We start from the raw sequence: 25,129 nt of genomic DNA, 5'->3' as shown, positions 1-25,129 counted from the left end.
CGCACGTCTCAAGTAGACGTTTTGGAAAAGTGATGTCATCATTTAATGATGGTTGCGGCTAGAGAAGTAGAAACGTCAAGTCTAGGCTTGAGAGGCTGCGAAGAGTAATCATGTCACATGGGTACACTATTGGGGTCATTATGATAGTGGGAAAATGAATTTTTGACAATTTTAGGAATTGTTAAAATGTTATTTGTGACAGTCGCAAAATATAACGTATGGAGGATTGAAAGATAAATGGCACATACATTCCTTGGATAGTTTGATTACAAAATAAAGACTAAGTACGAAATACAAAAATAGTACAAGGGTTAAAACAATTAATCAAAGTCCCTAGGAAGATTATCTTTCATCTTGGAGTATTGGGATTCCCATAGAGACAGACGACGTTCGATTAATGCCTGTTGTTTTTTCAGCTCTTCGATTTCTGGCACTAATCTCTGCGCCGTCTCGAGGTGTCGAATCCCCAACTGCGCCACTTCAGTCAATTCTTCCTGTTGGGATTGTTTGATTTCCTCCTGGTGAGACCTGACAGTTTTTATCTGCTCTTCGAGGCGTTTAATTTCTTGTTCCCAGGATTCAATATTTGGTCTACAAGTCTCATATTCTTTTTGGCGTTTTGAACGCTCAAGCTTAAGGGCATCAGCCTTTTTTGTTGCATCACCAGCAGCTTTCCACGAAGAACTATGAGAAGTCACTTTTGCTTTGAGTTGTTCATCAATGTTTCGCTTTCGAAGAATTTCAGCTTGAAGTTGTTCAATCAGCAAACTCAGCGAGACGATTACTTGTGAGACTTCCTCTGAGACCAAGAGTAAATCCACCTTCTTCAAAAGATTGCTCAAACCAAAACAGCTGGTGGGATCCTTGCTCAGACCTTCGACGAGGTTGGTTTCAAAGAACTTTTCCTTTATTTGATGAAGGAGGTCTGGAATATCATCCTTCTTATCACCTTCCACCAAGACATTCGAAGAAGTTTCAAGCCTGATAGGAGAAACATTATCAGCATTCATCATAGTCTTGAGGAAGCTTACAGGATCAGTGTTCTTGAGTTGCTCTAGTTCTATGGGAGTAAGCACTGCAGAGGTCTGCTTCAAAGTAGCCATAGGACTAACTGTAGTCCCGAAGGTCAAAGTTTCATTCTTATCTGGCACAGGAAAATTGGAGGCCTCATCCGCAGCCTCATGCTCAGAGATAGTATCTTCGCTTCCAGTTGGCTGCTCAACTACATTGCCACTGTTAGAACATTGGGGATTTTCTTCCATGTCTTTGTCTTGATGGGTAGGTGGAGAAGCATCATTTGAATGACTTTCTTCAGTATGCACAGTTGGAACGATAGTTGCAATAGGATGAACATCTTCGAGAACTGTAGAAAGAGCAGGAGATTTACGTCGAGGAATACCTGTACGTGCAATTAAAACTTGTTAAGACAGGAAATTTGAAATATTGGTGTCTCAACTAAAAAGGGACGAACGCGTACCTTGAAGATTATCAAGATCAATATTGAGATTTGAGGTGTTGAGATCAGAAGTGGTTGTGCCCACGTCATCCTACATTTACAAGGTAAGATGTAAACTTAGCTGTTGAAGTTAAGTATGAAAAGTGGTTATGTTATGAAATCCAAATACCTTGGTTGGGATATTATCTGGGCTCGAGTTATGGCTCTCCACAACTGGGATAATGCTAGTAACCTTCACAGGAGATTCTTCAGAAGATACCTTATCACTCGAGGAAGCAAGCTTCGAAGTCCCAGATCCCTTTTCTTTAGTTAAAGGAACGGTAGCCTTTTGTCTTTTCTTCGCTGCTTGTCTGGTACGAGAAGGGGATCTATCTTCATCATCTGAAGCATTAGTGGGAGAAACTTTCCGCTTTGAAGGTGTCGGAGGCTTCGAACTCTGAAAATGCACATTAATCAAAGTGAGTGATATTAATAAAATTGCACAAGTTAGAATATAAGGTATGTACATACCGTGGGTTTTTTTCCAGTAGTGATAGAATCACTCCCACTTGTCTTGGTGCTTTTCGAGGCTCCAGCGCTTTTCTGTGCAGGGGTTTCCTTAATAACCCTCTTTCGACTCACAGCTGTGAACAAAATAGAAGTCAGTATTTGAGAAAAGAAAGAAAGTTAGTCGAAGGATAATACAAACTCCAACCTTCAGGTATAGGAGTCAAAACACGAACATGCTCAAGACTTAAATGAAGATGTCCATTGAAATTATCCAAGGTGTGCTTAGTCGGAACCACCCGTTCAGCGCGTTTTTTAGATTGTTCGCAAAGAATTTTGGGAACATTCCCATACACAAACCAGTCTGGAAAAGGAGGAATTAGAGGCCACTCCAAAATCAGCACTAGGTAGTGGAGGGAATTTTGGAGGATTAAGTTTAAAAGCCACTTCATAACATAGTTCAGGTCGAACATACGTGGGCAATTTTAACTTATCCAGTTTAGCAGAAAACTTTTCACGTGAAGTGACCGCAGCTTCACGAACGGTCCGACTAAGGTCATCAGGCCTGTAAATAGTTTCAAAGAATTTTTGAAAGGCTTGGATTTCTTTAATATGAGTCGAAGTACCTTTATGGAAGTTCGCCTGCACATCAGCAAAAGCTTCAGTTAGTTCTTGAGTAAGGCTTTCAGCGTCGAAGATTTGCATAGTATAATAATCTGTCCACCATTGATGAAAATCTATGGTAGAGTATGAAGGATAGAAAAACACTTAGAAAGGGGGGGGGGTTTGAATAAGTGTAGCTTTAAAAACTTGACCGATAAAAATAAATTGCACAGTTATTTTTATCCTGGTTCATTGTTAACTAAACTACTCCAGTCCACCCCCGCAGAGATGATTTACCTCAACTGAGGATTTAATCCACTAATCGAACGGATTACAATGGTTCTCCACTTAGTCAGCAACTAAGTCTTCTAGAGTCTTCTGATCACACACTGATCACTCCAGGAACAACTGCTTAGATACCCTCTAAGACTTTCTAGAGTATTCTGATCCACACGATCACTCTAGTTACAACCTGCTTAGATAACCTCTAAGACTTCCTAGAGTATTCTGATCCACACGATCACTCTAGTTACTTACAACTTAATGTAATCAATTCTAAGAGTATTACAATTGCTTCTTAAAAGATATAATCACAAACTGTGATATTTCTCTTAACGTTTAAGCTTAATCTCACTAATATATTACAACAGCAATGTAGTGAGCTTTGATGAAGATGAAGATTCTGAGCTTTGAATAGAACAGAGTTTCAGCAAGTTAATATGAGTTGTTTTGTTCAGAATCGTTAACCTTGCTTCTCATCAGAACTTCATATTTATAGGCGTTGGAGAAGATGACCGTTGAGTGCATTTAATGCTTTGCGTGTTCCGTACAGCATCGCATTTAATGGTATACGCTTTTGTCAACTACCTCGAGCCTTGTTCACGCTGTGTCTACTGACGTTGCCTTTAATAGCGTCTAACGTTCCTTTTGTCAGTCAGCGTAGCCTGCCACATGTACTTCCTTCTGATCTGATGTTTGTGAATACAACGTTTGAATATCATCAGAGTCAAACAGCTTGGTGCAAAGCATCTTCTGATCTTCTGACCTTGAAGTGCTTCTGAGCGTGATACCATCAGAACTTCAGTGCTTCTGATCTCATGTTCTTCTGATGCTTCCATAGACCCATGTTCTGATTCTGCTTCGACCATCTTCTGATGTCTTGCCAGACCATGTTCTGATGTTGCATGCTGAACCCTTTGAGACAAAGCTTCTGAGCGCTGAATTATGCATACTCTTTATATATTTCCTGAAAAGGAAATTGCATTGGATTAGAGTACCATATTATCTTAAGCAAAATTCATATTATTGTTATCATCAAAACTAAGATAATTGATCAGAACAAATCTTGTTCTAACAATCTCCCCCTTTTTGATGATGACAAAAACATATATAAATGATATGAATTTGCGATCAGAAAGAGCAGTCGGCAAAAGACAAATTACACAGCTATAGCATAAGCATGTGAATATGTCTCCCCCTGAGATTAACAATCTCCCCCTGAGATAAATAATCTCCCCCTGAAATAAATACTCGAAGAACTTTAATAAAAGACTTCCCTGATTATTTCGGTAGAGACGATCACATAAGCTTCTGTCTTCAGAGAATTCATAGCTTCTGACTTCTGCTTCCATTGGACAGCTTCAGAACTAGAATTTCTTTAGATCCCTAGAACACTCATAGCTTCTGATTCCTGCTTCCATTTAGGACAGCTTCAGAACTTGAATTTTTTTGATCATCAAAACATTCACAACTTCTGATTCCTGCTTCCATCTAGGACAGCTTCAGAACTTGAATTTCTTTGATCTTCAGAGCATTCACAGCTTCTGATTTCTGCTTCCATTTAGGACAGCTTCAGAACTTGAGTTTTCTGGATCTTTAGAACATTCACAGCTTCTGATTTCTGCTTCCCTCGGATAGCTTCAGAGCTTTGAATTTCTACCAACATCACTTCATGCTAGATTTGTATCAGAACATTGTTGAATGTACCAGAGCATCATCAGAGCATCTCTACATCCTGAAATGTTACAGAACAAAACTAAACGACAAAAGTCAGCATGAACGAGTCAGAACATAAAATGTATATTAGAACACATGATATGTATCAGAGCCATATAGGCTAAAATAATGTATCAGAGCAAATAGAATTTTGTCAGAGCAAATAGACAAATATGGATCAAATTCTATTATCAGTGCTTCTGATTCTGAAGCTTGACAGCACTCAGCTTGCTTCAGTTTCCATAAGCTTATTCTTTTTACAGAATAACGCTTCTTATGGTTTTGCTTCTTGTGTGCTTTGAAGATTCTCTTCACTTCTTTATACCTGCAAAACACTTAAACCATATAGAACTTGCAGTTCTTGTTAGTGAAATGTGTGGGAGCTTTACCCAGCAACTGATAGATTAATCAAATCATTTATCATTTATCTTCTCCCCCTTTTTGTCATAACATCAAAAAGAATATTTCAAAAGATTCAGATGTATAAAACGACAAATAAAATCACTGGAATGTAAAAACAAAGAAACTTTTCATTGATAATCAAAAGATATTACAAAAGGTTCTTATGTTTAACAAGATGAGAAACATTCCTAGCAAATACATAAAAAGTCATCCCAAGAGGAAATGACTACAAAAATTAAAAACAAAACCCTAGCAAGACACATTCTGTGTCAACCCATGAATAATCCCTGTGGTCTTCTTGTCTTTCCAGACTAGAACCTCCACTGTAGGAGAGATCCAAGAGACCAAAGAGGAAGAGAGGGACAGTTCACAGACAGAGAAGTGCTGTTGCAAACGGGGCTTTCTCTTAACATAGAAGTTAAGAATATCATTCTTAACCTCTTCCCATAACTCAAGAAAGTCTTCTGTCTTTGGGTGAAAGTTGATAACAACATCAAAGAAGAGGTCTGACTTGAGAGGTATTAGGAGAGCCATCCCGAGATATGCATAGATCTGCCGCCTTTGAGTCATAGATCTTCAACAGGCTTAGAGCATGATTAAGAGATCCAGACAAAGGATTCAAGATGAACGCTAGGTTTGAACTAGGATTTTTTTTAAAGAAAGAAAAACTTTGTTTGAGCAAGAGAAAAACAGGAGAGAGAGAAAACTTGATGAGGAATGCAAAGGAACGGAGGATTTAAATAGACAAAAAAATGAAAACGTACAATAAAGAAAATGGTGAAAAACAATTAATGTTACATGACAAGACGGGAGAGAGACTTTGACAAAAAATAAGATACGCACAGTTACCTATGGTCGGCGTCCCTTCAACTGCACGCGCGCTTATCCATGAACAGTAAAGACAGGTTTACCATCCGAGATAAAACGTTACAACTGTTTTGCTTTAAAAGGGGTTCTGAATCAACTTAGACAATGAAACGTTAGTAATAACCGAATCATAATTTCTAAAAGATTTCAATCAGAACTTCTTATAAACAAAAAAAAATTTCATTTCAGAAGATACTCATACATAAGAACTTCTCATCTTCTCATTCTGGGCATAAATCCATACTGATGTTCTTCAGAATGAACTTAAACCTATCTTCAGCCAGGGGTTTTGTAAAGATATCAGCCCATTGATGGTCTGTATCCACAAAGTTTAAAGATAGAACACCCTTCTGAACATAGTCCCTTATGAAATGATGTTTAATCTCAATATGTTTAGCTTTTGAATGAAGAATAGGATTCTTAGATAAACATATAGCAGAAGTATTATCACAGAATATAGGAATGTTACTCTCATATATCTGATAATCTTCTAGCTGACTCTTCATCCAGAGCATCTGTGTACTGCAACCAGCAGCAGCGACATATTCTGCTTCTGTTGTTGATAGAGCAATAGTTGCTTGCTTCTTGCTATACCAGGAGATCAAATGACTTCCAAGAAATTGGCAACTTCCTGAAGTACTCTTTCTTTCAATTCTGTCTCCAGCATAGTCAGCATCGCAGAATCCTACTAAGTTGTATTCTTTAGATTTTCTGTAAACTAAGCCAACATTAGTAGTACCTTTCAGATACCTTAGAATTCTCTTAACAGCAGTTAAATGAGATTCTCTAGGATCTGATTGGAATCTAGCACACAAACAAACACTGAACAGAATGTCAGGTCTAGAAGCGTCAAATATAGAAGAGATCCAATCATACCTCTGTATAACTTCTGATCTACCTTCTTACTTACCTCATCCTTACCTAGGATGCATGTTGGATGCATATGAGTTTTGGCTTCTTTGCAGTCTAGAAGATTAAACTTCTTCAGAAGTTCCTTCACATACTTGGTTTGGTGAACATACGTTCCTTCTGATGTTTGATTTATTTGTATTCCAAGGAAATACTTGAGTTCTCCCATCATGCTCATTTCAAACTCAGCCTGCATAGACTCAGCAAACTCCTTTCCAAGTGTAGCATTAGATGTTCCAAAAATAATATCATCTACATATATTTGACAAATTAAAATATCCCTTTTAAAGGTTTTACAAAAGAGAGTAGTGTCCACTTTTCCTCTAGTGAAACCATTATCCAGAAGGAAAGAACTTAAGCGCTCATACCAAGCTCTGGGAGCTTGTTTCAATCCATACAACAATTTCTTTAGTTTAAAAACATGATTAGGAGACATGGAGTCTTCAAAACCAGGAGGTTGATGGACATAAACTTCTTCATCTATATAACCATTTAAGAAGGCACTCTTAACATCCATCTGATAGAGAGTGATGTTATGTTGAGTGGCAAATGAAATTAATAGACGAATAGATTCTAACCTGGCCACTGGTGCAAAGGTTTCTGTATAGTCAATCCCTTCTTGCTGACTATAACCCTGAGCCACCAGTCTGGCTTTGTTCCTTACCACTTCACCTTTCTCACTGAGCTTGTTTCTGAAGACCCATTTTGTACCGATTATATTGAATCCATCTGGTCTAGGGACAAGATCCCAAACATCATTCCTTGTAAACTGATTCAGTTCTTCTTGCATAGCAATTATCCAGTCTGGATCTTCTAGAGCATGATCAACAGAAGTTGGCTCGATCAAAGATACAAGACCTAATTGACAGTCTGCATTGTTCTTAAGGAATGCTCTTGTTCTGATTGGATCATCCTTCTTTCCAAGAATGACATCTTCTGAATGACCAGAGATGAGTCTGGATGATCTTCTGACAGATGGTTCTTCAGAAATGCTTAGATTCTCCAGAGAAGCTGATACTCGATCTTCAGATTCTTTGCTTCTAAGAAGCTCTGCTTCTGATGCGTTGCTTCTTGGCTCAACAACTTCTGATACATCAATATCACAATCTGCAAAATTATCAAACTGCTTTGGTTTTTCAGAACCAAGCTTATCATCAAACCTGATATTGATTGATTCTTCTACAATCAATGTTTCAGTATTGTATACTCTGTAGCCTTTTGAGCGTTCAGAATATCCAAGAAGGAAACATTTTTGTGCTTTGGAATCAAACTTACCAAGATGATCTTTAGTGTTCAGAATAAAGCATACACATCCAAAAGGATGGAAATATGAAATGTTGGGCTTTATATTCTTCCACAATTCATAAGGAGTCTTATTTAGAATAGGTCTGATAGAGATTCTATTCTGAATATAGCATGCAGTGTTTATTGCTTCTGCCCAGAAATGCTTAGCCATATTGGTTTCATTGATCATGGTTCTGGCCATTTCTTGCAGAGTCCTATTCTTTCATTCTACAACTCCATTTTGCTGTGGAGTTCTAGGACAAGAGAAATCATGGGCAATACCATTTTCTTTGAAGAACTCTTCAAAGAATCTGTTCTCAAATTCACCACCATGATCACTTCTAACCTTTATGATTTTACACTCTTTTTCAGATTGAATCTGAATGCAGAAATCAAAGAACACTGAATGAGACTCATCCTTGTGTTTCAAGAATTTTACCCATGTCCAGCGGCTATAATCATCTACGATGACTAATCCATATTTCTTCCCTCTGACAGATGCTGTTTTGACTGGGCCAAACAGATCAATGTGCAAGAGTTCTAATGGCCTTGAGGTAGAAACAACATTCTTGGACTTGAATGCAGGTTTGGAGAACTTGCCCTTCTGACATGCTTCACAAAGAGCATCTGATTTGAATTTCAGATTAGGGAGTCCTCTGACAAGATCCAGTTTGTTAATCTGAGAAATCTTTCTCAAACTAGCATGACCTAATCTTCTGTGCCAGACCCACTGCTCTTCAGAAACAGACATAAGACAAGTCACCTTCTGACTCATAAGATCTTGCAGATCTGTCTTATAAATGTTGTTCTTCCTCTTGCCGGTAAATAGGATTGAGCCATCCTTCTGATTTACAGCCTTGCAAGACTTTTTATTAAAGATTATATCATAACCATTGTCACTCAATTGACTGATAGATAAGAGGTTATGTGTTAATCCTTCTACAAGAAGTACATTTGAAATGGAAGGAGAGTTACCGGACTTTATAGTTCCAGAGCCAATTATCTTTCCCTTCTGATCTCCTCCAAACTTGACTTCTCCTCCAGACTTAAGCACCAGGTCTTGGAACATAGACCTTCTTCCTGTCATGTGTCATGAGCATCCAGAGTCCAGGTACCACGACATGTTGTGCTTTGTCCTTTTTGCAGCCAAGGATATCTGCAATAGGAATAATCTTATCCTTAGGTACCCACATTTTCTTGGGTCCTTTCTTGTTAGATTTTCTCAAGTTCTGATTGAACTTGGGTTTAACATTGTAAGCAGAAGGAGGAACATCATGATAATTCTTAATATGAGTTTCATGATATTTCCTAGGTTGTGTCACATGCTTTTTGGTGTGTGTTATGTGAAAACTTTGAGCATGTGAAGTGTGCCTAATATCATGGGAGTGGCCATACATGAACTGATCATACAATGGCTTGTATGTGATTTTCATTTCATCAACAGGTTCAAGTTTGTATGGGGTTTCACCCTCAAAACCAATGCCAACTCTACTGTTTCCAGACACAGCATATATCATAGAAGCTAGCTGACTTCTGCCAATACTTCTAGATAAGAACTTCCTGAAACTTAAATCATATTCTTTCAGAATATGGTTTAGACTAGGAGTGGATTTTTCTGAATTGGAAGGAGATCCAACATTATTGGATAATTTTAAAACTTTTTCTTTTAATTCAGAATTTTCCAACTCAAGCTTCTTCGTTTCAAATTCAAATAGCTTTTTCAGCTTTTTGTATTTGAGACTAATCTGAGACTTGAATTCCAGAAGTTCTGTTAGACTGGAAACTAACTCATCTCTAGTAAGTTCAGAAAATACCTCTTCAGAATCTGATTCTGATGTAGATTCTGATCCGTCATCTTCTGTCGCCATCAGCGCACAGTTAGCCTGCTCATCTTCAGAGTCTGAATCATCTTTTGACTCATCCCAGGTTGCCATAAGACCTTTCTTCTTATGAAACTTCTTCTTGTGATTTTCCTTCTGAAGTTTTGGACATTCATTCTTGAAGTGTCCAGGCTCATTGCATTCATAGCACATGACCTTCTTCTTGTCAAATCTTCTGTCATCAGAAGATTCTCCACGTTCAAATTTCTTTGAACTACTGACGCCTCTGAACTTCCTTTGCTTGTTCTTCCAGAGTTGATTTAGCCTTCTGGAGATCAAGGACAGTTCATCTTCTTCTTCAGATTCTGATTCTTCAGGATCTTCTTCTCTAGCCTGAAAAGCGTTAGTGCATTTCTTGATATTGGATTTTAATGCAATAGACTTACCTTTCTTTTGAGGCTCGTTTGCATCCAGTTCAATTTCATGACTCCTCAGGGCACTGATCAGCTCTTCCAAAGAGACTTCATTTAGATTCTTCGCAATCTTAAATGCAGTCACCATAGGACCCCATCTTCTAGGTAAGCTTCTGATGATCTTCTTTACGTGATCAGCCTTGGTGTATCCCTTGTCAAGAACTCTCAATCCAGCAGTAAGAGTTTGAAATCTTGAAAACATCATTTCAATGTCTTCATCATCCTCCATCTTGAAGGCTTCATACTTCTGGATTAAAGCGAGAGCTTTAGTCTCCTTGACTTGAGCATTTCCTTCATGAGTCATTTTCAAGGACTCATATATGTCATAGGCCGTTTCCCTGTTAGATATCTTCTCATACTCAGCATGAGAGATAGCATTCAGCAAAACAGTTCTGCATTTATGATGATTCCTGAAAAGCTTCTTCTGATCATCGCTCATTTCTTGCCTTGTCAGCTTTACGCCACTGGCATTTACCGGATGTTTGTAACCATCCATCAGAAGATCCCATAGATCACCATCTAGACCAAGAAAGTAACTTTCCAGTTTATCTTTCCAGTATTCAAAGTTTTCACCATCAAATACCGGCGGTCTAGTATAACCATTGTTACCGCTGTGTTGCTCAGCAGAGCCAGATGTAGATGTAGACTTTGCAGTTTCATCAACCATCTTTTACTGAAGCGTTTTTCTCTTCCTGAATCTTTTCTAAACACGGTTAAGTGCTTGCACCTTAGAACCGGCGCTCTGATGCCAATTGAAGGATAGAAAAACACTTAGAAAGGGGGGGGTTTGAATAAGTGTAGCTTTAAAAACTTGACCGATAAAAATAAATTGCACAGTTATTTTTATCCTGGTTCGTTGTTAACTAAACTACTCCAGTCCACCCCCGCAGAGATGATTTACCTCAACTGAGGATTTAATCCACTAATCGCACGGATTACAATGGTTCTCCACTTAGTCAGCAACTAAGTCTTCCAGAGTCTTCTGATCACACACTGATCACTCCAGGAACAACTGCTTAGATACCCTCTAAGACTTTCTAGAGTATTCTGATCCACACGATCACTCTAGTTACAACCTGCTTAGATAACCTCTAAGACTTCCTAAAGTATTCTGATCCACACGATCACTCTAGTTACTTACAACTTAATGTAATCAATTCTAAGAGTATTACAATTGCTTCTTAAAAGCTATAATCACAAACTGTGATATTTCTCTTAACGTTTAAGCTTAATCTCACTAATATATTACAACAGCAATGTAGTGAGCTTTGATGAAGATGAAGATTCTGAGCTTTGAATAGAACAGAGTTTCAGCAAGTTAATATGAGTTGTTTTGTTCAGAATCGTTAACCTTGCTTCTCATCAGAACTTCATATTTATAGGCGTTGGAGAAGATGACCGTTGAGTGCATTTAATGCTTTGCGTGTTCCGTACAGCATCGCATTTAATGGTATACGCTTTTGTCAACTACCTCGAGCCTTGTTCACACTGTATCTACTGACGTTGCCTTTAATAGCTTCTAACGTTCCTTTTGTCAGTCAGCGTAGCCTGCCACATGTACTTCCTTCTGATCTGATGTTTGTGAATACAACGTTTGAATATCATCAGAGTCAAACAGCTTGGTGCAAAGCATCTTCTGATCTTCTGACCTTGAAGTGCTTCTGAGCGTGATACCATCAGAACTTCAGTGCTTCTGATCTCATGTTCTTCTGATGCTTCCATAGACCCATGTTCTGATTCTGCTTCGACCATCTTCTGATGTCTTGCCAGACCATGTTCTGATGTTGCATGCTGAACCCTTTGAGACAAAGCTTCTGAGCGCTGAATTATGCATACTCTTTATATATTTCCTGAAAAGGAAATTGCATTGGATTAGAGTACCATATTATCTTAAGCAAAATTCATATTATTGTTATCATCAAAACTAAGATAATTGATCAGAACAAATCTTGTTCTAACAGAGTAAAAGGCAGGTTCGAAGGGGATGGGAGAGAGAGTTGTGATGCCGACGTATTTAGAGATTTTGGACTCATACTCATCTTTAGTTAAATGTAGAGTGTGTAGACACATGTGATTCCTTTTGTCATACATACATTTTGGTTTCAGTTGAACCAACCCAAATTGTCTTGATACCAGATTTGGTTGGTAGCAAAGGAGACAGCAATGGCTTTTGGGAGATTGAAGTCGGTGGTATAACAGTTTAGGAGTGAGGAAAGCCTCCCAAATAACCATGGATTCGACTTTTTGGTCTGGAGAAGTTGCTGGAAATTCTCGAATGAACCATTCAGGACCTACTGTCCTTTTTATGAAGGGAGCCATGGAAGGACTAAACTGATAACGTTTAGCAAACATCATCATGTACGCTAAAAAGGTTTCGCGAAGCTGTCCCGTTTCTTCTTTTGGAGTTAGGTGAGCCAATATGGTTCCTTCCACTGTTCGATTTTTTATAGCTAAATCTTCTTCATTCACAACACCTTTGTATGGGAGATGATCCTCGAAAGTGGCATTGAGCCATAGTTGCAACAACCAGAAGGGGCCAGCAAAAAGAAGAGATCCTGTTTTGTAGTTCTTGACAAGATCTGTTGCTTCACCAAGATTCTCGTAAAGGAATCCTAGAATTAACTGGCTTAAGTTTAACTTTTTCCCAGCATTTATCTGGTTAGCCATACAAAGATATCTCTTTGCCACTTGGATAGACCTAGAACAAAAAACGCATCTCGAAAGCCAGAGTGCTAGAAACGCAATGTGTTTTTCATCTGTGACTTTTGTAGCCGTTTGGACATGGTATCTTTGTATAAAAGCAGTATAGGTGACTGTCGCTTCATTGAAATGGATGGTGTCAGTATCCATGAAGTTGGGATTGAAGATTTCCCCAGTTGGTCGAAGCCCAGTGATAGCGGCTACGTCAAAGAGAGTAGGGGTAATCATTCCACAAGGAAGGTGGAAAGTATTGTGAGAAGCATCCCAGAAGTGTACTGATGCTACTAACATGGTTTGGTTGTATTCTAAACCTGTTTTGGATAACTGGATTAGGTCATAAATCCCTAGTTCCTTCCATAATGAAGCCTTTTGTTTTTCTACTTTGGTTAACCAAGCGTAATACAGGTCCGGATCTTTTGCTAAAGGAATTGACCTAAAGACTTTCACGAAATTGGTTACGTAGTTTAACCTAATTTTTTCTAAGGCCGCGGTAGCTTCAATCGAAGTATCATCTGCATTGTCAGGTTTTGCTAAGATTGGATGGCCATCTTCATCTATTTTGTTCTTACTAACCAAAGGCCTAGTTTTATAATAACAAGGGAAAAATTTACCCATAGAAGGGTTGTTTCCTCCGGGTAAAGGACCCATGAAGGCATGAGTTTTTCCAGAAAGTTCAAAAGGAATGATTACCTGAGAAGCGTATATAGCGCTAGCCTCTGCGGCATTTGGGTCTAGAATGTGTTGCTGATTCCCTATCTGTGTGGGATTTTGAAGCTTTTGAATAGGTTGGAGAGCATTTGAAGAAGACGCCATGGATGAGTTTGATTTAAGAACTGGGTTAAACAAAACCAAAGAGGATTTCTTTTTTGTGGTAATCGCAGGAGAATGAAAGTGGAAGTTGAGTAAAGGCAAAGGTTCAAGTATTTAAAGGTTTAATGGAAACCCTTTCAAATCTTTTGGGTAAGGGTCAAAGGACACGCGGCAAACGTTGATTTAATCTGTCATACCCCAATTTTTGACCTAAGATACCACCTCATATCATTTACATATGCATCATTTGCATCTCTAACAAATTGCATAGCTTGTGTTTGTTACTTGTGACTCAGCAGGATTTAATTAGGAAATCACTCATCAGTACAAGTAACAATCAGTTAAGGTTTTGTTCTCCCTTCATCTCAAATGAACTATCTTCATCAACAATCAACATTTGGTCCTCAGAGATTCACTTCAACAAACTCAACAGCTTTGAGTCGACTGAATTAGGGTTTTGACTGAAGACAGCATACTCCTGACTTTTGCTCAGGATTTGACCTAATGACTTGGGACATGACCTCAAGACCCCAAGTGCATCATTTTGACCTAATCCATTGGCTCAGAACATCTCCTATACAAAGATTGATCAGACAAATCCTCAGATCAGGGTTTTGAACTATCAGGGACTGAAATCAGGGATCACCTTTGGGAAACCCTAAAAATCCTCAGGAAGTCAATCAAAGATTTCAATCATCTTCAAATAATCCCTATAACAATATACAATGGAAATTACATCTCAATTCAAGACCTACAGTCATCAATTTCATCAGATCGACAATTAGGGTTTTTTGACCTAATTCACTAAACCACTGACTTTTTAATCAGGACATGGTTTCATAACTCAAATCATGGCTCAATATCCTCTAATACCTCAATATGATCCATTCATACTATTCATTTGGTGAGGATAGCCTGTTTCATTTGAAATCTCCAGAAACGCGATTCGTCTGAAAAAGTCAACTGTACAAGATCACCATTGACTTTTGGGGAATTTTGGTCAACCATGACTTTTGAAGTTTTAAATCATCAATATATGATATGAGAAGTCATTTGATCAAGAAAAATCAAGAAAATCAATCAAGAATCAAAAGTCAAAAGTTTGACTTTTCATACTTAGAAAAATTTCTAAGTGTTTTTCAATGGTTTTTTCCAAACTTTGGAAGGGAATTTCTCAAAATTTCACCTACAAACTGAAAAAAACTTCCAATATGAAAGTTGTAGATTTTGATCCAATAAACAACTTTGACACATATAAATTTTTTCCATAAGATCAACCATTTAAGAGATATGGTGCTTCAAAGTTGGTATCTTTTGAAAATTTCACTTAAAACTTCATTTTCTTCAAAGTTCATGGATCTTTTTCACCCATTTCCTTAAAGGTCTTGAAGAAACTTTCAACTAGGGTTTTGAAGTGTGTAACATGAGCTTTCCAAAATGTCCAAGAGCATGAAAAAATATGGAGCATAGCTATGGTTTTGAATTATGCATTTAGTGATCATTTTCACTTGAATTTTCACCATTTTTCACTAAGTTTCAAGACTACATGACCTATAATTCAAGTGATGACACACCAAAGCAATGATTGAGAGATATTTTCTGGTTTAAGATCAGATAGGAAAGAGATAAGAAGCTTGGCCAAAATAACCATGGTTTAGTTACTTTAACCATTTGCATTTAATGTGAAAGATTCCATTTTATCTCTTAAGCCAAATCATCATTCTTGAAGCAACTTGCAAGAGCTCTTCATTCAGAATCCTTGGCCTATAAATAGAGGTCATTTCCACTCTTCAAATCACACCAAAACCTCACAATTATAGGTTTTCTCTCTTCTTTCTTGAATTGCAAGTTTCATAGTTTTCAAAGAGGTAGAAAACTCAACCTCCAAACCCTTTGAGTTATGGCCAAAGTGATGGTTCTAACATCTCATAAACATCAAATATGATGTGTTTGATCCACTCACACACCCCAAATCACCCTAAATCTCAGATTCACTCTTCAACCTCCATATGAACACATAATGAGCCTTATCATGCCAAAATCAAATACAGGACAATTATGTCCAAACTAACACTTCAAACACCATCCATATACTTCATATGAGCTATCCCAACCATCATCCATGATCTGAAACACCTCCATCATCAGATTCGATTCTCACTTGAAGCAACTGCAGTTCAGGTTCCATAGCTTAGCTCAGATGAATTCAAACTGTTCCAAGCATTCAAACATGTTCCATAAGGTCCATTGATGCTGTCCAGATCAAGAAACAACATCTGTAACACCTCCAGGCACGATTTCAATTTCCAGTTTGGCCGTTTTTGAAGGTAAGCCTCATGAACTTCAAACTCTATCATACATGCATCATAAATGAAATATTGATATACCATCTTGTTTCTGCACCTATGAGGATCATTAACCCTCAATCAATTGCATCATATCATGATCATACACGATTTCACAATGATTTGTCATATTAGGGTTCTTCGTGTTCATCAGAGAATCAGTGGCCTTAGAGTTAAAATAAATGAAATTAAATGGTACCATCATGTTCCTTGTGAAAAAACGAGTAAGATAGACCCTTCACTTGATCAATTTGGTTCAGTTTCAGAGATTTTCAAAAATCAGTTGAAGGTGTGTTCTTGGCGCGTTTTTTGGTTTGAAAATTCAAATGTTTGTTTTCAAATATAATTAAATGGAAGCGTATGAATAACAAGCTGCGCGCGCAGCTCAGTTGGCAAGTGTTTTGAGTTGTGAGAGAGAGGGCGTGGGTTCAAACCCTGGCAAGGCCAAAACATTTTTTTTTGACACTATTTTCTTTCATTTTCTTTAACAACTTCACCAATTAATTTAACCAATCAAAATTCATTATTTTCACTTCATTTTTTACACACCTCTTATTTAATATACATATTTTGACAATATAAAAAAAAAATCACAAAAAAATATTTATTTAATGTGTTTTTAATTAGGTTTAAAATGATACATTTTTAAGTGTTTTTAAATACTTTAAATATTGTTTTTTCATTTAATTTTTAACCTAATCACTTGTAAATACTTTTGTGATCAAACCCTAATCACTTAGGTCTTAATTAAGCATTAAAACTTGTTTTAAACTTAATTAAGTTGATTTCTTTCAAATTCAAATCGTTTTAAAACAAGCGATCGCGATTCTTTTCAAAACGATAAACCATTTCTTTTTGAATTATTGATTAAACCTTTTTAATTGATCAATTGATTTTCAAAACGAAGAGGGGCCTCTCGAATATTAGAGAGTATAAGTCCCTTTTCTTTTTCTTTGTACAGTTTTTTTTTTTTAAACAGAAAACTTTTTCCGAAACTTCAAAACAGTTTTTTTTAACAACAAATCACACATCTTTTTCAAACCATCCGCCCTGTTTTATGAAAATAAAACAGGGGCCTCTCGAATATTAGAGAGTGTAAGTCCCATTTCTTTTCTTTTTTGTACAGTTTTTCTTCAAACAGAATAAACTTTTCAAAACAATCTTCAAACAGTTTTTCAAAAGCGAAACCTCGCGTCTGTAGATAAACAATCAACCATGTTTTGTAAATAAAACACGGGCCTCCACGTAGGTATAAGTCCCAAGCCCTTTTGTACATACCCACTCTAGTACATGAAATTAGGTATTTCATTGTACGCCTTTTGTACATATCTCAATCAATGTGTTTTTTAACTTTGAATAACAAACCAAAAATGAAGGTTTACTTTAAATCTTCCCAAAAATATACCATGGGCCTCCATGTAGGTATAAGTCCCAAGCCCTTTTTGTAAATACCTGTTTACATAGCTGTGAATAAACTCAAGCGGACCTCTCCCCGAGTGTAAGTCCCGAGCCCCCGTGTATACAAATGGATCATGCTTACAGGTATATTTCCTTCATAAACTCCATTATATACACACACTTTGTCATATATATATATAATTGTTCATACCTGTTCATGTTTGTTCATACTTGTTCATGTTTGTTCATATGTGTGATATGTGTGCTTGTTCAACTTAGTACAACACTAGGTTCCCCATAGCCTCCTATTGGGCTTCGTGCAAAGAATCTCCACTAGTTTAGGTTAGGACATAGAGTATGGTTTCCCGGTGAAATCGCTCTAAGAGCTCAAACCAACTATACCATGCCTCCCCTTGGGCTTTGTACAAACGAGTGACCCTCCCATAGCCTCCTCTTGGGCTTACAATGCAAGGACCCTGGATTGTCCCTCCCATAGCCTCCTCTTGGGCTTACAATGCAAGGACCCTCGGATAGCCTCCTCTTGGGCTTCGTACAAGGACCCACGGGCTTCTTATAAGCATCCCCAATATCCAAATCAAATACCCTAGGAGATTAGACATTTATCATCTCTATGATAGGAGTATCTCTTATATATCATCACAAACAATCAATCAATCAATCAAACTTTTTTGCCACAAGGCTGGCTAATCAATCAAATTTCTTTTTGCCACAAGGCTGGCTAATCAATCAAACTGTTTTACCACCGTACTGGATGATTAATCAAAGTTTTTGTCACAAGGCTGACTTCATTGAAACTTTTGCCACAAGGCTGGCTGATTAATCAAAGTTTTTGTCACAAGGCTGACTTCATTGAAACTTTTGCCACAAGGCTGGTTAAACAAAAACATCTTTATCATTCTAAGCACCCTAAGTGGCATGGCCCCGGGCTTATAATGAAAAGATTTTCAAACAAAATCAAACAGATGTATGTGATGATATAGATTAGATACATCTAGCATTTAGACGACATTTGTCTATTTTCCTTTGCTTCCACTAGCATAAGTGGGAACTACGATTGCTCTGACTTTCTCAACATCCCTTTGAGAATACGTAGGCACAAGGTCGATCCTTGGCGAGCAAAACAAAACAAAAAAAAAACCATTCAAACCTTAGCACCCGTAGACCCCGAGCTACAGATGCTCTGATTCCCTCTAAGGGATATGTATGCAGAGGATCGCGATGATCTTTGCGAGCATAATCAAACAAACACCTTAGGTCCCACCTATTTCACAAGAACCTCTCAAGAATGGAATAAATAAAACAAAGAAACCTATAGAGTACTATAGATACGTTGGGTGCTAATACCTTCCCTTCGTATAACCAACCCTCTTACCCAAGATCTCTCCCCCACTTTTAAGGTTATTGCAACTTTTTTCCTTTTCCTCTTTTGGAAACAATAAAAAGTTTGGTCCGTACAAAAGAAAAATCATTTTTTGAGCACTCGAGCCCAAAGAAGGCATCAGGTGTCTCATCCCAAAAAAAGACAACGATTTTTCCCCGCGACAGAAAAATGGCGACTTCACTGGGGACCATCTTTTTATTGTTTCCAAAGAAAGGGTTATTTCTATTTGTTTTATTTTTATTATGTTCTTGTTTGGTTCTTTGGTTCTGTTACTTGTGTGGCTTCTGTTACAAGTGATACATTATGGACAAATCCTAACCCGGATTAAGTACACATAAGAAATTAGGTGGAGGGTATAGTCATGTGCAGGCGCACGTGAGAATCCTTCCGCTCAGTGGAGGTTCCTTGTTTGTAATATATGTTTAGCGAGTTAATTGCGAAGACATTATTGCTTTCATTGAACTGTAGAAGCTGAGAGACCGTAGAACCCCAACCCATCCTGGCCTTATTAGGTTGTGGTGCAGAAACTATTCAGGTGAAGACTTGGATTAGTTGTCATGCGGAGAACCACACTCAGACGAGTTTTTCTTGAGAATATTACTGGCTCATGAGTTTAATTGTGGAAAGCCGGTAATATCCGAAAGAAAAATGTAGACTCTGACGTATCAGTAGAACATGTTGTGCAGGTGATTAACTAGAACTATCCCATTTTTGGTTCTCTGACCTCATGCTCGTGACGCTGGACCTTTGAACCTGTGTGTACCATGTTTGTGTTGCCATGTCTGTATTACCATGTATGTGTTACCATGTTTGAACTACCATGTTTGCTTTACCATGTTTGAATATGTGGCATCCATGCATCCACGCATTCATACATCCATAAAAAATAAAAAATCTTTTTCCATAAAAACATGATTTTTCCAAAAATTTAGAGAATTTTCTTTGCAAACATTATAGGATTAAGTTATGGAAAAAAAAAGGTATACCAAGAGGTACGGTTTCAAAGAGCCTAATGTGGAAAGACTGAAAGAGTTAGCGTCTTTTGTACAAGATCCTTCTGATTTTAGGAAAAGCCATGGAAAGCTTTTGCCTATTTTGAACACTCATGTTGATGAAGGGCTTCTCAAAACTCTGGTTCAGTTTTATGATCCCGTCTACCGGTGTTTTACCTTTCCAGACTATCAGTTGGTACCAACCTTGGAAGAATATGCCAATCTTTTGGGTATTCCTGTGTCTGACAAAATACCTTTCAATGGTTTGGAAGCCATTCCTAAGTCACCAGTCATTGCAACAGGAACTCACTTGAAGAAATCTGAAGTAGAGAGTAATTGGACTACCAAAGGAAACCTTCCAGGTTTGCCTTCACAGTTTCTAATAAAGAAAGCCTTTGACTTCATCGAGACTGGTAGCATGATAGCTTTTGAAGCTGTACTAGCCTTGCTCATCTATGGGTTGGTTTTGTTTCCCAATATCGACGACTTCGTTGATATCAATGCCATAAAGGTCTTTTTGAATGGAAATCCCGTTCCGACTCTGCTTGGTGACATGTATTTCTCCGTCCATCATAGGAATCACCAAGGTGGTGGAATTATTGTATGTTGTGCACCTCTGTTGTTTAAATGGATTGTTTCGCACTTACCTAAGTCTCCCATTTTCACGGAAAACCGGGAAGGTTTGCGATGGTCTCAAAGACTTATGTCTCTTACTAATAATGATATTCAGTGGTATACCTTGGCTCGCTGCGGTACAGAAACCATTGAAAGCTGTGGAGAATTCGCCAACGTACCCCTCATTGGTACACAAGGAGGAATTAACTACAATCCGGTCCTAGCCCGACGACAACTCGGGTATGCAAATTCAACTAAACCCATTGGACCTACAGTGGAAAGTTACTTTTATCAGGAAGGAAATGATCCTCAGGGGTTGAAAACAAAAATGGTGAAAGCCTGGTACGACATCCGATGGAAAGAAAAAGGTGAGACAAAGAACTGTATCGCTACGAGCGCCTACACCTGTTGGGTAAGGAAAAGAGCAAGGGAGTTTCAAATGCCTTATGATTATGAAAAACCCATGTTCCCTGTGGTGCCTCAACGACCCAACATTCCCGCTATGGAGGAATACCAAGACACTTTGACCAAGATGAGGATAGAGAAAGACGCTTGGAAAGAAAAGTTTCGAAGAACTGATGTGGAAAATAGAAAGTTGAAGAAACAAGTGAAAGAACACGAAGAAACTCTCTATTATCAGGATGGATGGCTCATGAACAAAGATGAGAAGATCCGTCGGAAAGATGCCGCAATCAGAAGATACATCAAAGAAAGCAAGAAAAAGCTTGAAGGCTCAACAAGCAACGCTCCGATACCTGACAATTGGAAGAATGTGGTTGACAAGCTGAGAGCTGAAAAGGCCGAGTTGAAAGCTCGCTATGGGAAAGAAATCATGAAGCTCAAGTTGCACAATGCATTTGGTTCTTCGTCTGATGAAGATGCTTAGGATTTATTTAAATTTTCATGTATCATTTGATTCTGTAAGGAGCTACGCTCCAATGTTGTAACATTTCCCATTATTGTAATAAAAAATGAATGAATAAAAGAATAGTTTGTGTTCAAATGTTTGCAAGGAAATAATCTTTAAAATGTTTGGAAAAAATCATAAATTTCTTTTTGCATACATCATTCTGCATATCGAGTCTGTTGTATAGAGTCTCATCTTTTGGATCTTTCTCCAATAGATCGTCAAGCTGTCGCGTCTCAAAGTGTCTCGACCACGCTCGCAATCAGATCACAGATACAATACTCGTTCAAACAGAAGAAGAGTAATGGAACACTCTGAACAAGAGAATATTGAGCTTCGTGGTACGGTGACCACCCTTCAGGAAAAGTTGGAAAGTCTCACTACTCTGGTTGACTCCTTAATGGCCGCACAGAATCAGCCGCCGCCACCCAACAGTCAAGCAACGGTAACATCTGAAGTCACTACTCCAGTTTCTACAGTTGCGTTCGGTATTCCATCTTTCTCCATGCCAGAAGGTTGGGGCACGCCTTTCAGCTTTGGTACAGGATTTCGCCATAATTTCTCTGGGGTTCAAACAGCTACAACTGAAGCGCCTGCTGCACAAAGTTCACAGTTTACTCCAAATCAGGGGGTAACTTTTTCTCAAGTCACTATGGCACTTTCTCAGCCCACTATGACGGTTCCGACTCCTACGGTTCACACTGTTCCTTATGATGGCAATGAGATTTATCATGATCAGGGTGATAGCACAAATCAGCGTAATCTTGTAGGAGATCTCCAAGAGCAGTTCAACAAGATTCAGCTGGAAGTCAAAGCTATTCGTGGAAAAGATTTGTTTGGAAAGAATGCCCAGGAGCTATGTTTGGTTCCCAGTGTACAAATACCAGCCAAGTTCAAGGTCCCAGACTTTGAGAAATACAAAGGAAGTTCTTGCCCACAAAGTCATCTTGTGATGTATGCCAGGAAGATGTCTACTTATGCAGATAATCATCAGTTGCTTATCCATTACTTTCAAGACAGTTTGACTGGTGCCGCACTGAAGTGGTACACAGGCTTGGATAGCACCAATATTCGAACTTTCAATGACTTAGGCGAGGCCTTTGTCCGACAATACAAGTATAACTCGGATATGGCTCCAGACAGAGATCAGCTTCGATCCATGGCTCAGAAAGACCATGAAACTTTCAAAGAGTATGCCCAACGATGGAGAGAAACTGCTGCTCAGATTAATCCACCGTTAAAAGAAAAAGAGATGACAAAGATCTTCTTGAATACTCTCAGTCCGTTTTACTATGAACGCATGATTGCTAGTGCTCCAAGTGATTTCACCGAAATGGTAAACATGGGGATGCGTCTAGAAGAAGGAGTCCGAACCGGACGTCTAACTAAAGAAGGTGGATCTTCAAGCGGAACCAAAAAGTTTGGAAGTGGTTTCCCAAAGAAGAAAGAACAAAGTGTTGACATGGTATCCCAAGGGAAGCCAAGAGGAAATGTCAATCGTCAACGACAGGTAGCTGCTATCGCACCAGCCGTTAATACAACACCGAATCCGGGATTTACTCCGCAGTTTCAACAACAACAGCCTCGACAACAGGCTCAGCAGTTTAACAATAATCAGAATCGTGTACAAAGAGCTCCACAGTTTGATCCGATTCCAATGACCTACACAGAATTGTACCCTGCTTTGATTGAAAGAGGTCTTGTTCAGACTAAAGCACCACCACCAGTACCTGAGAAACTCCCATGGTGGTACAAAGCTGAGGTCTCATGCCCTTATCATCAAGGAGCACCTGGCCATGATCTTGAGCATTGCATAGCTTTGAAACATGAAGTTCAGAGGTTGGTAAGATCTAATCTCCTCTCTTTCAGAAATTTGAATCCAAATGTGCAAGCAAATCCGCTGCCCAATCATGGAGGGCATGTTGTAAACATGGTGTATGGATGTCCTGGTCCATATCGAGTCTATAATATCAATTTCTCAAGAGCCAATTTGGTACAAATGCACGCCACTCTCTGTCGAGGGCAGAATTTTCGCCAGCATCACTATGGTTCCTGTAGCATATGTTGTGTAGATTCTCATGGATGTTCGATTGTGAGAAGAGATCTCCAAGTACTGTTGGATAATGGTACTATTCAGATCTACAGAAATAGGAATGAAAATGAAGTTAACATGATAGGATGCTATCCGCATGAGCTTTTAGTCTCAGATATCAACTCGGAAATGCCTACAGTTAACGTCATCGTTCCTCATTTCAACATGCCTGAGCGCATGGAAGTTACTTATAACAAGCCGAAGGTTCCTGTTGCTCCTTTGATCATTTGTCTACCTGGACCTGTTCCCTATGACTCTGACAAGGCAGTTCCATACAATTACAATGCCACAATGATAAAGAATGGACAAGAAGTTCCTTTACCTACTCTTTCATCTGTCGTGAACATCGCTGATGTGAGTCGAGTAACAAGAAGTGGACGTGTGTATACTCCACTACCTCCAAAGCAACCTGTTGCTCCTGCGACCGGACAAAATTCTATCAGTACACCAGCAGGGAATCCTGTGGAAACTCCTGTCAGTAATACAAACACTGATGTTGGTCAATCCAGTGGAACCAATGTCAATCCTGACTTTGATGAAATTTTGAAGCTTATCAAAAGAAGTGAATACAAGATTGTGGATCAGCTTATGCAGACTCCTTCAAAGATCTCAATACTTTCATTGCTGTTGAATTCTGAAGCCCACAGGGAAGCCCTTATGAGAGTTTTGGATCAGGCTTTTGTAGATCATGATGTGACTGTTGATCACTTTGATGGGATAATAGCCAACATAACAGCTTGCAACAATTTAAGCTTCTGTGATGAAGAACTCCCCGAGGAGGGTAGAAATCACAATCTTGCTTTGCACATTTCTATGAACTGTCAGTCAGACTCTTTGTCCAATGTGTTGGTAGACACCGGATCTTCCTTGAATGTGATGCCAAAGACGACTCTTGCTCGCTTGTCTTACCAAGGAATGCCTATGAAGTTCAGTGGTGTAGTTGTCAAAGCATTTGATGGATCGCGAAAATCTGTTATCGGCGAGGTCAACCTTCCCATGACAATTGGTCCACGTACATTTCAAATCACCTTCCAGGTCATGGACATTCAAGCTGCTTATAGCTGTTTGTTAGGACGACCATGGATCCATGAAGCAGGGGCAGTAACTTCTACGCTCCATCAAAAGTTAAAATTTGTAACAAATGGAAAATTGGTAACGATAAGTGGAGAACAAGCCTTGATGGTGAGCCATTTATCCAATTTCTCTTTTATCAGTGCTGATGATGTGGAAGGAACGCAGTTCCAAGGTCTCTCTTTAGAAGACGAATCTTCCAAAAAGAAAGCATCAATCTCTTCTTACAAAGAGGCGGTAAAAGTAGTGAAAGATGGAACTACCACTGGCTGGGGGCAAGTTGTGATCCCTACCAAAAATGAAACTAGAGCAGGTCTCGGATGTTCACCAACATTCTCAAACTGCACTAAGAAGGATGAAACCCTTCGTCCGATCAAAGAAACATTCATTAGTGGAGGATTCCTTAACCCAATTCCTCAAGAGGTTAATGTCCTTATTGAAGAATGCGTCGAAGAAGGTCTACCTGATCCTGAAGAAGAATGGAAATGTTATCTCAATGACT

At 38.6% G+C, this 25,129-nt stretch overlaps 1 protein-coding gene across 1 annotated transcript; it reads right to left on the bottom strand.

Annotated features, from left to right (window-relative positions):
• Positions 1 to 320: 320 nt before the first annotated feature.
• On the bottom strand, positions 321 to 13,643 carry LOC131637531 (uncharacterized). Its single transcript, XM_058908125.1, has 5 exons — positions 13,607 to 13,643; positions 1,967 to 2,079; positions 1,626 to 1,892; positions 1,478 to 1,547; positions 321 to 1,399 (listed from the first exon to the last, which is right to left on the bottom strand). The coding sequence occupies exons 1-5, from the start codon at positions 13,641 to 13,643 to the stop codon at positions 321 to 323; spliced, it is 1,566 nt and encodes a 521-aa protein (XP_058764108.1).
• Positions 13,644 to 25,129: the final 11,486 nt, after the last annotated feature.

This window comes from Vicia villosa, unplaced genomic scaffold (genome assembly GCF_029867415.1).
Source record: "Vicia villosa cultivar HV-30 ecotype Madison, WI unplaced genomic scaffold, Vvil1.0 ctg.002020F_1_1, whole genome shotgun sequence".
Lineage (NCBI taxonomy): Eukaryota > Viridiplantae > Streptophyta > Magnoliopsida > Fabales > Fabaceae > Vicia > Vicia villosa.
This window is presented reverse-complemented; position numbering and strand designations above follow the sequence as displayed.

What these genes read in the sequence shown, in the direction of transcription:
- LOC131637531 (XM_058908125.1), bottom strand. Translation starts at nt 13,643, where the DNA reads ATGGGTCCTTTACCCGGAGGAAACAACCCTTCTATGG. An exon ending in AGGAAACAACCCTTCTATGG is followed by an intron (nt 2,080 to 13,606) that starts GTAAATTTTTCC and finishes TTTTGTTCACAG; the next exon opens with CTGTGAGTCGAAAGAGGGTT. An exon ending in TGATCTTGATAATCTTCAAG is followed by an intron (nt 1,400 to 1,477) that starts GTACGCGTTCGT and finishes TTGCACGTACAG; the next exon opens with GTATTCCTCGACGTAAATCT.